The sequence below is a fragment of the Achroia grisella genome, unplaced genomic scaffold (assembly GCF_030625045.1).
Source record: "Achroia grisella isolate CSIRO2021 unplaced genomic scaffold, CSIRO_AGI_Agris_v1 utg640, whole genome shotgun sequence".
In the NCBI taxonomy this organism is placed as follows: Eukaryota; Metazoa; Arthropoda; class Insecta; order Lepidoptera; family Pyralidae; genus Achroia; species Achroia grisella.
In genome coordinates this window covers 2,136,319-2,150,425 of record NW_026712977.1, presented here as the reverse complement: position 1 = coordinate 2,150,425, position 14,107 = coordinate 2,136,319, and the positions used below count along the sequence as shown (strand labels likewise).

At 29.9% G+C, this 14,107-nt stretch overlaps 1 protein-coding gene across 1 annotated transcript in view; it reads left to right on the top strand.

The window, feature by feature from the left end:
* LOC131849129 (titin) overlaps nt 1-14,107 on the top strand; it is a 115,579-nt gene that overhangs the window by 97,374 nt on the left and 4,098 nt on the right. The window contains exons 41-51 of the mRNA XM_059199123.1: nt 2,577-3,218; nt 3,474-3,505; nt 3,935-5,414; nt 7,433-7,477; nt 8,264-8,374; nt 8,884-9,036; nt 9,157-10,128; nt 10,516-11,892; nt 12,100-12,387; nt 12,619-12,760; nt 13,350-14,062. Of these exons, the coding sequence (XP_059055106.1) occupies nt 2,577-3,218; nt 3,474-3,505; nt 3,935-5,414; nt 7,433-7,477; nt 8,264-8,374; nt 8,884-9,036; nt 9,157-10,128; nt 10,516-11,892; nt 12,100-12,387; nt 12,619-12,760; nt 13,350-14,062 (5,955 nt within the window). The remainder of the gene's footprint in view (nt 1-2,576; nt 3,219-3,473; nt 3,506-3,934; nt 5,415-7,432; nt 7,478-8,263; nt 8,375-8,883; nt 9,037-9,156; nt 10,129-10,515; nt 11,893-12,099; nt 12,388-12,618; nt 12,761-13,349; nt 14,063-14,107) is intronic.

The following is a 14,107-nucleotide window of genomic DNA, read 5'->3' as shown; positions in this document are numbered from 1 at the left end:
ACAAGGGTAGTCTATGACATAAAACTAAAGTTAAGTCATTTGAGGTTTGTTCGCCAGAAACGAACTGAAATTCCATGGATATGGATATATATTGAGTTATAAGGAAATGTTGTAAAACGTGAAGCACAGCTAATGTAACATTAAATAATATAATAATAAGTCATACTATTGGGTAAGGTTAAAGGAGAAACGTTACTGCAACAAAACGTATCGATATACTTACAGGAAAAAATAATTCACGAGGCTACTCTTGCGAGAATTATAAAAACAAGCAGGAAGTATATTTCGCAGTCACAAAGTAGGTTTATAGCCTCATGAAACTTATACTATATGTATACATATTTCATAGGAAAAAAAATAAGAACATTGTGAATTGAAGCGTTTTTAAAATCTTTTCTATTTAATATAGATAATAATACTATACTAAACTGATGTTTATATGTAGGTAATGGATAGAAAGGTATAACGGTAAATATAACATTATGTACTCATACATCATACTATATAAATACATAAAATAATATAAATATTAAATTTTATTTTTCATAAACTATGTACTTATAAAGTTATAACACAACAGCTCATATCGCCTAGGAAGAAATCACATCAATAGCTTCTAAATCTGAATATATGTATGTCTAACTACACCACTCTTCAATTAATTATAATCTTTCATTATTTTTACCTACAGTATTTGGATAGGACGTTAGTATTGAATTAAAGTAACTAATTATAACCGATGAGGCTAAACTTTTCAAGACATTCCCGACACCCCAGAAGCGAAAAATAGAGATAGTAAATTAATATCTGCAGAAATTACAAACATATAGTATGTTTATAGTCTCTACAGATAGTAATCTTTATATCGCTTCTTTAATATGTGCGTATTTATAAAATAAGGGAAATTATAGTAAGTACATAATAAGTAATATATATACGAAGCTCAGCTCTATTCAGATAAATTTTAAAAAAATAACATGGAAAAAAATTTTCTATTACAAATGCTAATATAAAGACAATATCAACAACCAAAAGATAAATAAATTACAGAAAATTGATCATAGAAATAATTAGTTCTATAGACAATGTTACAATACATACAACTACTTTTCACTACTTTCACTACAGAAGACAAAACAGTTTCTGATGATAATATTTCCAATTAGAAGTTGGATATTAAATACTATTCTACATAAGAATACGTATTTCGACAATGGAAATACTAATCACTATTATTAATGTTAAGTTACCATAGAAAATGGTAGAAACAGAGATAATATTTAAAAAAATAATTTTACCTGAATTTATTTTCGGAACCACCACTGACGCTGTGAAACCCAGATGGTACATGTATGGAAAACTGAAAAACAAAACAAAACCCAAATTAGAAACAACATACACCATAACAGAAGGGGGAGATATATTTGTTGAACGATCCTATAACATAGAAATGGAACCTATAAAATATATATAATGTTTCCAATTTGATGATAACAACATATAAATCTATCAATTACAGATCATTCCAATACTGATGAGTGAAATAAATAAATACACAAAGCTGTTCATAAAGCAAAGATAATAGTCATACTGTAATTATAACACGATGAAGACGGTGATGATGATGATAACGGTGTAAAATTTACAATTATATTAAAATATATATAGATTATATATATATATATAGATTCGTATAACATTTTGTCACTTACAAAATGTTTATACAATACATATTTCAAAATTTTAGAATTTTATGTGGAAACTGTCCACGAAAATATGTTAAAGTATTCAAAACTAATACATATATATAAGATTATAAAAGATTTATCAAAAGACTTTTACAGATTTCGCGTTTGTCTATAATATACTTGAATTTATGGCGTATAAAATGTACTGTGTTTTATTAGTGAACAGCGTTAATGTAAGGTCCAAAACTCTACAATTTCATTCGATAGTAGATTATCTATAAAATTGAAATTGAAACTATATATTTTTACATTGCTTTTTGCGATTGTTATTGTTTCATAAATACTATAATATTTCTAATTTTGTCTAAAAAACATTTCATTTATTGTATTCTTAACGTGTTTCTTAATGTAATATTTATTAAATGAAAAATGGTGCAGCTAAAATGTATATGTAGTTAATATATAGTTTAACGGACAATTTGTTTTTATTGCGTCTGTAAATTAATTTTATCCATTAGTTATATAAATAGTTTGTAATTAAAGGACAGCCACATAAGTCAAATTTATGTATGTAAGTTACGTTCTTTAATTTTATTCACAAGGATTAAACACGGTAAGCCGAAAAATCTACAACTTTTCACAACTTTCCACACATATGTTTTTTGCCTCAAGTTTTTTTCTATGACTATGCAATTCATACTGATCATGACAACAACTTAACTGTCCTCAAAGTATTTATTAAGTAACACATGTTTATAACCGTGTATATTTGATATCCACGTTTAACATTATAAACACACCTGCAGTCTATACAATCAATCTTTACATCTATCTGTCTTTTTATTTAATATTTATTATGGTATATTATAATCTTCATTGAAATTACAGATCATGTAGATTTACCTACAGATACAGAGTTACCAAAGTTACCATCTGAAATAAAACCTGAAGAGAAGAAGCCAAAGAAGCTGAAGAAAAAACTGAAAGAAAAAGAAGAAGTTCAACCACAAACTGAAGAAGAGCATATTATTGAAAGCCCAGAAGATATTAAATCTGAGGAAATAGAAGCAGCTCCAGTAAATGACGTCACAGAAAAGAAAGAACCAAAGAAGCTGAAACTAACACCAATGAAAATTGAAAAAATGAAAATAAGTGAACCTCAACATGCTGAAAATATAGAAGGTCCTCAGTTTGCAAAATTAAAATTGAAAAAACCTACTCAAAAACCAAAACAAGAACAATCAACTGTTACGCTGCCAAAGTTCCAACTAAAAAGTCGTATAAAATATATTAATGATTGGCCACCACAAGATACGAAGCCCATAATTTCATTTTTAGGTAGCATAAGACAAAACGGAGAATTATCCAGAAACATAAAAGAAGCTGCGAAAATTAAAAAGAAACCTATTAAAATATCGATGCCCGATTTCGAAAAAGCCGAACTTGAAAAACCAGAGCTATTTGAATACACATCAGATAAAGGAGAAATCAGTTCCGAAGAACCCAAATTAGCTTCTACAGAAGATGATAGCAAACCGATTTTGGAAGAAAAATATACTACAAATGAACCTGAAATACCTTTGGAACCTGAAGTGATTGATACTCCTTCTAAAACTAAAACACCTACTGTTATTGAAGAATTACCTATAAAGAAGGAATCGGAGCTAAAACCTAAGGAAGATGTACCTGAAGAAATAGAAAAACCTGATTTAAAAGATAATATACCGGAAGAAAGCGTAGCGAAACCCAAGGAAATTAAGAAAAAAGTAGTTAAGAAAACACCAGAATTAACAGATAAAGTAGTAGACGAATCAGATGTTAGAGAAGAACCTATTACTTCAGAATCTACTGAATCTGAACCTAAATTGGAAGATAAACTTGAAGACACAGAAAAGAAACCTAAAAAAGGAAAAAAGAAGGAGAAACCTGTACTAAAAGAGGTGGAGGATGTTGTTACGGAAGAAACGACAGAAATTACTGTTAATAAACCTGACCAAGAAATTATCGAACAAGAACCAATAACTAAAAAGCCAGAAGAGGAAAATAAAATTATTGAAGAGAAACCAAAACTGGTAAAGAAAATGAAGAAAAAAGCTACTCCAAAAGACACGGTTCCAGAAATTGAGAAAGAATTATCTCCAGAAAAACAAGAGAAAATTGAACTCATAGAAGAGCCTGAAGAGCCTACAATACCAAAGCAAGATATTGAATCCGAACCTGTTGTGGTTGAAGAGAAGCCTAAAAAGATTAAAAAGAAAATTGTTAAACCTGAATTAGATAAACCAGAAGAACCTACTGAAGATGTTTCCCCTGAGAGTCCTAAGGAAGTTGTACCCGTACAAGAGAAAAAACCGAAGGTAAAACTTACTCCAATGAAAATAGAAAGAAAAGTACTTGAAGTAAGTAAGCCACAGCATGCTGAAAATATTGAAGGCCCTCAGTTCACAAAACTCAAATTAAAGAAAACTGTGTCTAAACCTAAACAGGATAGTTCTGTTGTTACTATACCAAAATTCCAATTAAAGAGTCGTATAAGATATATAAATGACTGGCCACCACAAATTATAGAACCAATTATAAGCTTTTTAGGGAGTGTAAAACAAAATGGCATATTATCAAGAAACGTGAAAGAAGCAGCAAAAATAAAGAAAAAAGTGTATAAGGAACCAGAATTGCCTGAAATAGAAAAGACAGAATTAGAAAAACCATTGTTTGGATATGAGGATATTGTAGAAAGTAAAAAACTAGAAGAAACTGAATTGCCAAAAGAAGATATTGAAGAGAGGGACGATGAACCTGAGCAATTTACTATAAAACCAAGGCGCCCAAGTGTCAAAAAATCTGAAGAATTAGTCGATGAAATAACCATAAAAAAGAAGTTAAAACCGCTCCGTAAGTCATCTGTGACGTTACCTGAAATAACAGAACCAGAGAACGTTACATTTAGACCAAAAAGCACTAAAACAAAAGAGGATGTTGAACAAGAATTTAATATTCAGTTAGATTCCTATGCAGAAGAAGAAATTTCAATGTCAAGTAAAGTCAAATTGAAGCCTCAGAAACAACCTACCTTTAATGAAGAAGCAAATGAAACCTCTATTAAATTTTATGAAGAAAATGAGGGTCCGGATGTAGTTGAAATTATTGAAAGTGATGTAGAGGAGGAAGATGATACGTCAAACGTAATGTTATCATTAAAGAAACCAAAAAAAGTAAAGAAAGTTGCATCAGAAGATATAACGTCTAATGTAACTATATCTAAACCGAAGTCTGCCGAACCTGTATCAGAAATCACACAAGACATAAGTCTTAAATTAGAGAAAAAGCCTAAATATGTAATTGATGACCAAGAAGAAGTAACATTTGACGTGAAATCACAAACAGATCAATATACACAAGAAGAACTGTCACTTTCCAGTAAAATCAAACTGAAGCCAAAAAAGAAGGTAACTGTATCAGAAGCTGCTGATGAAACATCTATACAATTGACGCAAGAAATCGAAGATGATAGTCAAGCAGAAGAGATAATTTTAAGTGAAGCTGAGTCCGATGATAATGTGGAATTCCGCATTAAACGTAAACCTAAAAAGCCCGCTTATGAGGTCAGTGAAGTAGAAGAACTTAGTATAGAATTAAAACCCAAAAAGATAAATGACGACACGTATGAAGAAGAACAACTGACTATATCAGCTAAACGAAAGCCCAGGAAACCATCCCAAATTCAAGGTATTGATTACAATTTGATAATAGTGATTTGATAATATTTGGTAATCTGAAACATGTAACTGCATTGCACTAATACCTTTGAAAGCGCTTCGTTATATGTATTATAAAAGGCATTGCTAATGTGGCCGAACTAAATTTGTATTCGCTTTATTAACTTTGGAAATAATACACAAAGCTATTAATGTAATTTAAAAAAATTGAACAGAAAACTAATAAAATAAAAATAAATAATTATTAATTAAGAAAAAACTACTTAACCAAAATTTGTGAAATTTATAAGGATATTACATTTTAAATATACAAATAGTTTGTCGAACGGTTTCTTAAATTACCTTTCTTTTCCACCTTTAGTATCGCTTTTATTATTTATAACTTTATAAAAGCTAAGAAAACATAACCCCAATAGCCGAACAATACGGCCCTAGAGCTCTTTACCGGTGTTGTTATCTTTATTATATTTTGTTTCTGATATATTTTAGGTTAATTTAAATATTTCTAAAAAAAATATTTAGGTAGTATTCGTTTCTTAAAAGAAATAAAATTAAATAAAAAATACTTACTTTTATAAACTGTACTTTTGTGAATCTATTATTCTTTACTTGTGTAGTATGAATAATTATTAAATATTATGAATTACTATTCTATTCTATTCTATTCTAATTAGTATTGTCTTATTGTCAATTTAAGTTACTAAAATATATAATACATAATATGTATACATAATGTTCGCTACAGCCTTTGAGCAGTCGTATATTTTATATTATGTTGTATACATAAACTAACTACATTCCAAACTTAGGATTGAAATTATTATTTATACCGAAATTATGTCTCTGCATTTAATTATAATAGAAGTTCTATTAGAATTGTGTATTATATGCTCTAGAAAATTATTTGGAAAAATATTTAACTCACCTTCGTATAGTCCAATGGTTTTCTTATTTTATCCTTAACTTTAACGTTTTCCTTGATCGTTGACCGCCGAATTTTCATATTGCCTCTAAAAGCTATCTCTTGGGTGTGGATATCTTTTATAAAGAGAAAATATATGTTGAATGACAAGCAGTAATACGTTTCTTATTTTATCATTAATCAGCAAATTGTAAACTGAAAGGATAATAAATAAAATATCAATAAATAATAAATATTTCGTAATAGAGATATATAATAAATATATATCTCTAATACGAATTACAATGCATTCATTGATAATCCTAAAAATATTAATTAAAGTAAAAGAGATCGGATAAATTCTATATAATAATACTTCCCATGGTTAAGGGTTCGTTTCTCGTACGGTACAAATATTTGTATTCATGAGTTTGACTGTTTGTATCGATCTGGGTGCTTTCTATGTATAAACCGTATTTGGAAACAATATATTATATCGTTTGTGTCAGTTATCTAGTACCTACCCATATCTAAATCAAGCTCTAGCTAGCTTGAGACTAGCTGCAGCTGTGTGAATTGTCCTGAGATATTATTGTTATATTATATAAAAGGATTTTTTACTTAATATTATTTATGAGTGAGTCTGACTAGGACCTTTGATACTGCGCCGAAATATCAACTCAAAGGAACTGTTATCATGGTCATATATTATGTATACAATTGTTAACAACCATTAAAATAAGTTTATATTTTTTATGAAATGAATGTAAGAAATGGACAGCCATATTATACAAGAATATTTTTATTAGATATTTACTAATATTATATTAATACTGTTTAAGGCTACTGATTGATTTATTAACGCTATTTAATTTAAATTCTTAATATATTTGCAAGCAGTTTCGCTTCAATAATTCAAAGCATGAGTTGGGCAAGCAATATCGTCATTTGTAAGTACAATATAATTGTTATTTATCTGCTTAATGTTATTTAATTTAATAGCTTTTAATAACATAGTTCAACGTGAGGTAAGTAGAAGTAACAATATATTGTTTTTAAAAATTGCTTTCATTATTCTGATCTGCCGTATTTATGCAAGAAATTAATCGTAATAATATATTTTACAGAAGCTGATGCGTCCATGAGCATATCCAGAGAACAAGAATTCCCAGGTACTTTATGATATTTTCACTTCGATTCCTTACAAAATATTTAGCATATAATTTCCATTCAACTTTGAAGGAATATAAACAGTAGCTTCCCGACTGTCAAATCTGCTAATATTAAATTACTTTTGCGTCTATGTTTCTAAATAATATATTGCGTAACGTGATAAATCTTTAAAATTTTCGCATTCAATCTGATAGTACTGAACATCTTATAGTCATTCTGTTATAGCTTCAACAAAATATCATTAAAATACAGAGAGAGCTGGTAGAGAGCATTATATATTCATAGAAAAGAAAGGAACTGATTCATAGAACATAAAATATTACTCTCATATTCAATGTGATAAACAATTTTCAAATATCTTTCTAAACTATTGCAATCCGTTAGTTCCTTTCTAGTGAAATATTCGTGAAAACAACTCATTTATCCACAGTGTTATCATCCTGCAGTATAGTAAAAACACTTTGATTTATTATAGAAAAAACTTACTTTTAAAAAATAAGGGTATTTCTGAAGTGTTGACATTTTTGCGGTATATGGTAAACATGCACCTATTTGAATGCAGAAGGTATACTGTATTGTCCGTGAAGCTCAGACTTTTTTAAATTTCATTTTGATACTTTGTATACATATTTTATACATTTAATTTTCGATTATTTAATATAATGTTAGGTACACTATACTAAATAATCGAAAATTATATGTATAATACTAGGTAAGTTATTTTTTCTAATAATGTAATAAAAAATATATAGAGTTCTCTACATATACGACATTACAAATTACAGAAACCCCACTGGACGTACGAAGTGGAGACACGGTATTTGCTGTGTATTCTTATGTAGCGGAAACTGACGAGGCTATAAACCTCGTTGAAGGAGAGCGCCTTTATATACTAGGTAAGATATTAAAAACTCTACAATAAAATTTCCTTTGTGAATCCATGCTCGAATTTCAGCTACTTATTCTAAAATGCATAATATAATTTTCACTTCCTTCTGAATTGCAATATCATTTCCGTACAAAGTAATTTCATATAAAAATGCTTGAATAGATATATTTGTATATTTACTTTGTATTGTACTTTTTTCATACGCCTGTAATACATCTAATTGTACATGGTCTTGTCATTAGGTCACCTTAGGCCGAATAGTTGTGAGTTCAATTCTGATGGACACTGAAATACTTGTCACTTGAAACTCATGAAATGCAATTGAATCGATTACGGTTGGAACAACGCACATAATGACAAATTACTTGGCGTTAGTCGGTGGTCTCGGCAGCTTAATAGCAATTTAAAATCAAATTTACTCTGCCGTGCACTTTTGCGTCATGAATCATCCATGAGGATGTACTTTAATTATAGCTTACAGTAAAAAGAGTACAAAATGTTATTTGTTTATTTCAGAGACTACAAATCAAGACTGGTGGTTTGTTAGAAAACATCTTACCGAAGAGAAAGGGTGGGTTCCGGCACAATACCTAATGGACGAAGCCAATTACACTTTGTACCTACAAAAGAAGCTAAACGAGAAAATCGATAAGCTTCCAGTATTCGAAAGTAAGTTTGTTAAGTAATTTATTGAAAATGTATGGACCACAACTTTTATCCTACAATTGTCAATTATATAAAAAATATTAAGCACTTAGAATCTAATACATTTTTACTTTTTATATTTAGAACCAGCATCAGAAGAAAGGGCCGTGGCGCCAATATTTGTAGAAAAATTACGTCCTAAACATACACCAGACGGATCAACAGTACAATTTGAATGCCAAGTTGAGGGCTATCCAAGGCCACAAATTACTTGGTTCCGACAGACAGCCATTATTAAACCTTCGCAGGATTTCCATATTTATTATGATGATGATAATGTAGCTACACTCATAATACGTGAAGTATTTCCTGAAGACGCTGGTACATTTACATGTGTAGCCAAAAATGCTGCTGGTTTTGCGTCTAGTACTACGGAACTTATAGTAGAAGCTCCTCTTTCCGACCATGGTTCAGAAATGACTATTTTATCTAGGAAGAGTCTTTCTCGTGAATCTTCATTAGCTGATATCTTAGAAGGCATTCCACCTACATTCTCTAAAAGACCTAAAGCCCAGTATGTTGATGAAGGTTCTCAAATATTTTTGGAATGCAGATTAGTAGCCATTCCAGAACCAGACATTGCTTGGTTCTTTAAAGGCGAAGAAATATTCCCAGATGAAAATATATCGGTAGCTACAGAATCGGATATGCATATGTATTGTAGCGTACTCAAAATATCAAACGTAAAAAAATTCCAAGAAGGTACTTATACGGTACTGGCCGTTAACAGAGAAGGTGAAGCTAGTTTACCAATAGTTTTAAAGATCAAAACTGGACAAAAGGAAAAACCGCAAGTTATTGAACCTTTAAAAAGCCTTACCATCAGGGAGGGCGAGAGTGTTGTTCTTACTACTCAAGTTGTCGGAAATCCACCACCAACAGTATCTTGGTATAAAAATAATAAACCAGTTAAAACATTGACTACAAAATCAGATGGTGAAACACATACTATTACTATTATTAAGCCAAGAAAAGGTAAAGATGATGGTGTATATACCCTCAAGGCTGTAAATTCAGAAGGATCTACTGAAACTAGCGCTGTCATTACTATAGAAGGTAGGTTTTATTTTTATAAGTAATACCCTACTAATGATGTAAAATTTTAATACTCAAAGGAATTAATATCTCTGAGTAACATAGTAGAAATAGTAGTACAAATATTTATTGTGTAAAGGTATTTATAGCCTTACTTTATAAAATATATTTTTATTTATTTAGTCCTACTTATAAAATTTTACAGACTTATATTTTCATGTTTTTGACTGTACTAAATTTATTTTCAACAAAATATACATTCCTCCTCCTCTAGATTAACTCTCTCCAAATGTAAAAATATACTAATTCATTTAAACTTTCCACATTTTTGTCTAATACACATTAATAAGTTATTTTTACTTGTAAAGTTTATTTATTTAATCAATAAATTTATTGTTTAATATTTAGAACCAACAGAAGAAAATGCTGAACCACCACTGTTTATAAACAGATTCCAAGAAATTACTGTAAAAGAAAAAGGTACTATAAAATTAGTCGCTAAAGTAACTGGAAATCCAGTACCTATAATAACATGGTACAGAAATAATGAAATTATTTCACCTTCCGAAACTGTGACGCAAACATACGATGGCGAAAATATTGAACTAATAATCACAAATGTAGATTCTGAAATTGACTCTGGTGATTATAAATGTGTAGCATCAAACACTGCTGGTAAAGCTTCCCACGGAGCTCGTGTAACTATTGACGTAGACAAAGTAACATTTGTTAAAAACCTAAGAAACTCTTACGAAACTGAAGAGGGAAAAACTGTTATACTTGAATGCCAAACATCACATACCGTATCTACAAAATGGTACCATAATGATAAGGAACTTAGTGGTATGGACCATAGAGAAATAATACAAGAAGGACGTACTCACAAATTACGTATTAAGAAAACAAAATTGACCGATATTGGTTCCATTAAATGTGTGGTAAAAGATCAAGAAACTAAGACTAAGCTAACTGTACATGAAACAATTCCAGAATTTGTGCGTAAGTTACAAGACTTTGAAGTTAAAGAAAGAGATATTGCTATTTTGGAAGTCGAGGTAAATTCCGAAACCGCTGATGTATTCTGGGAGAAAGACGGAGAAAGGATCAAGCCAAAGAAAAACAAATATGAAGTTGAGAAACGTGGTAATGTTCGTAAATTGTTTATTAGAAATACTTCAGTACACGATGAAGGTGAATACACTTGTATATTGCGAGATGACTCTTGTACTGCAGAAGTAACCGTTGTTGAACTACCGCCTGAGATAATATCACGACTTCAAGATCAATATGTCAGTAAAGGTAACAAAGCCACGTTTGAAATAGAACTTACAAAGGGTGATGCGCTTGTACAGTGGTTTAAGGATGGATCAGAAATTCAATTCTCAAATCATATGCAGCTAACAATAGACGGAAAGAAACAAAAATTGAAAATATATGAATGTGAAATAACAGACGCAGGAGAATATGCCTGCGAAGTCGGAAGTGACAGGTGTACAGCAAAACTTATTGTCGAAGAACCGTCGGTTGATTTTACTTTGCGACTTCCAGAAGTTATTTTGGTACCAGCAAACACTGATGCTTACTTAACAGTTGAAATCCCCGATGAGACTTTGGATGTTACTTGGTATAAAAAGAAATCGCTAATTAAAGATACGGAAAAGTTTACGCTCATATCAGATATTACAAAACGTACACTTATAATTCGAAAATGTACTGAAGAGGATCAAACTGAATACTCGTGTGTATTATTGGATGCTAAATGTTCAACAAAGTTGAAAGTAGAAGGTAAGCTTATTTAAATACTATATATATTTTTGTATTATTTTTAACAATTGACGCAGTCCCAAGCAAATCAGAGACTGTGTTATCGACAACACAGGGCTACACAACTGAAATAAATACTTAGATATATATTTTTGAAAATGCCTAAATAATATATACATACATATATTTCTAACGAACATCTACTAATGTATAATAATATTATTTCAGTTTTAGAATCTGCTCCAAGAATTATATCTAGCGACAGTGAGTATAGAGTTAAGCGAGGTACTGATGTGACATTACACGTTCAGTATGATGCCATTCCTCAGCCCAATGACGAGTGGGTGGTTAATTCTAAGATTATTAAAAAATCGAAACACACAAAACCGTCAATTGATTCTAGATCAGCTTATTTGACAATTAAGAAAGTAGAAAATACAGACGCAGGTATTTACAAACTAAGGCTTGAAAATAACTGCGGAGAAGCAGAAGTAGATATAAATGTTATTATTTTAGGTAAGTTAATAATAAAAATTCCAATATTATCAATTAATCTTTGTATTTTCTATACTAAATAATTCAAATCTATTAATTTAAGATATATTATTAAAAAATATTTCCATAATGGGATTATTATTAAAATAATATTTCTATAATTAATGTTTTATTAAAATTGTAAATTAATAAATTAAATTTGGTACAAAAATTAAAGCACTACATTATACGCTTAATTTAAATTTATTACAGATATTCCATCACCCCCTGGAAAACCTAACATTCTAGAAACCGATGATACCTCAGTAAACATTTGTTGGGATGTGCCTGAAAATAAAGGTTTCTCAGAAATTGATTGCTACATTGTAGAATATCAAGAAATAAATACAACAGAGTAAGTACAGTTAAAGATAATTACATAACAAAGTACTTATCGTACTAACAAAGTACGATAATATGTATTTAATAATATTACTGTAATTTAAAAACCAGCTGAGCTCGCGTAACCGTATAAATATTACATTCTCAATTATTTATTTTAAAGAAATTGAAAATGTAAACCATACCAAGTTTTAAGCCGTTCCTGAGATTAGTGCGCACAAACAAACAGACAAGATTGTAAACATTCATTGTTTTTTTTTCATGTTCATAGATAATTTAAGTTACATTTTCGTTGTATGTAATTAAAATATAACTGAAATTTACAAACTTTGATATATAATGAAGTAAAAACTGTGGTATAATATAATATGCCTACGAATATAGTCGTCAATGTGGTAATAAAAAATAATAACAATTAAAGAACAGAGCGGTTTAACCATCGTTCTATTCCAGCGTGCATCTTTATGTGTATTACTTACTATTCACTCTTTTATTCAATTATATAATATAGTAAAAATTCCATACTCATTTAACAAGTATACTCGTTAATAATATAATACAACAACTGGTACAAAATTATTTACTTGTTATATATTTTCCAGATGGCTTTCTATTGAAAATATCAGAAAAACTCAATATAGTATTGAAAACCTAAAAACTAAGTCATCATACAGATTTAGAGTATTCGCCATAAATGAAGTTGGTGTGAGTGAATCTTCGGAAGTTACAGAGTTTGTTCGAGTTGAAAAGATTACTAAATCTCAACCACCCACAGTTGAAAAACCATTGAAAGATTTAGTCGGAGAACCTGACGAAGACGTAGAACTAATATGTATATTTGGTGGCATTCCTCAACCTAAAGTTACTTGGGTTAAAGACGGTAAGAAATTAAAAACTGCAAAAGCCACATATGAAAATAGAGTAGCAACTCTTGTAGTTACAACAACTACGACATCAGAGGGAGAATATAAATGTATTGCTACAAATGAATTTGGTGAGGCTGAGACTAGTTGCAACCTGGAAGTTCAACAAAAACCAATTATTAATGTATCGGAAAATGAAATTAATCAGAAATGCAGAGTTGGTGAGGAATGGTCTGTTACAGCATACATTAAAGGTATACCTACCCCTGAAGTCTCATGGTACAGGAATGGTTCCAAAATTGAGAGATCATCGGAATTAGAAATAATAACCACTGAAGATTCCAGCACAATCAAAATATCAAACTTAGAAAGGAACCATACTAGTAAATATACAATTGAAGCTTATAATAAAGCAGGTTCTACTTCAGTAGAACTCTCACTAAGAGTATATGGTAAGTTGATTATTTCCTTACTTACGTATTTATGTACATACTTTA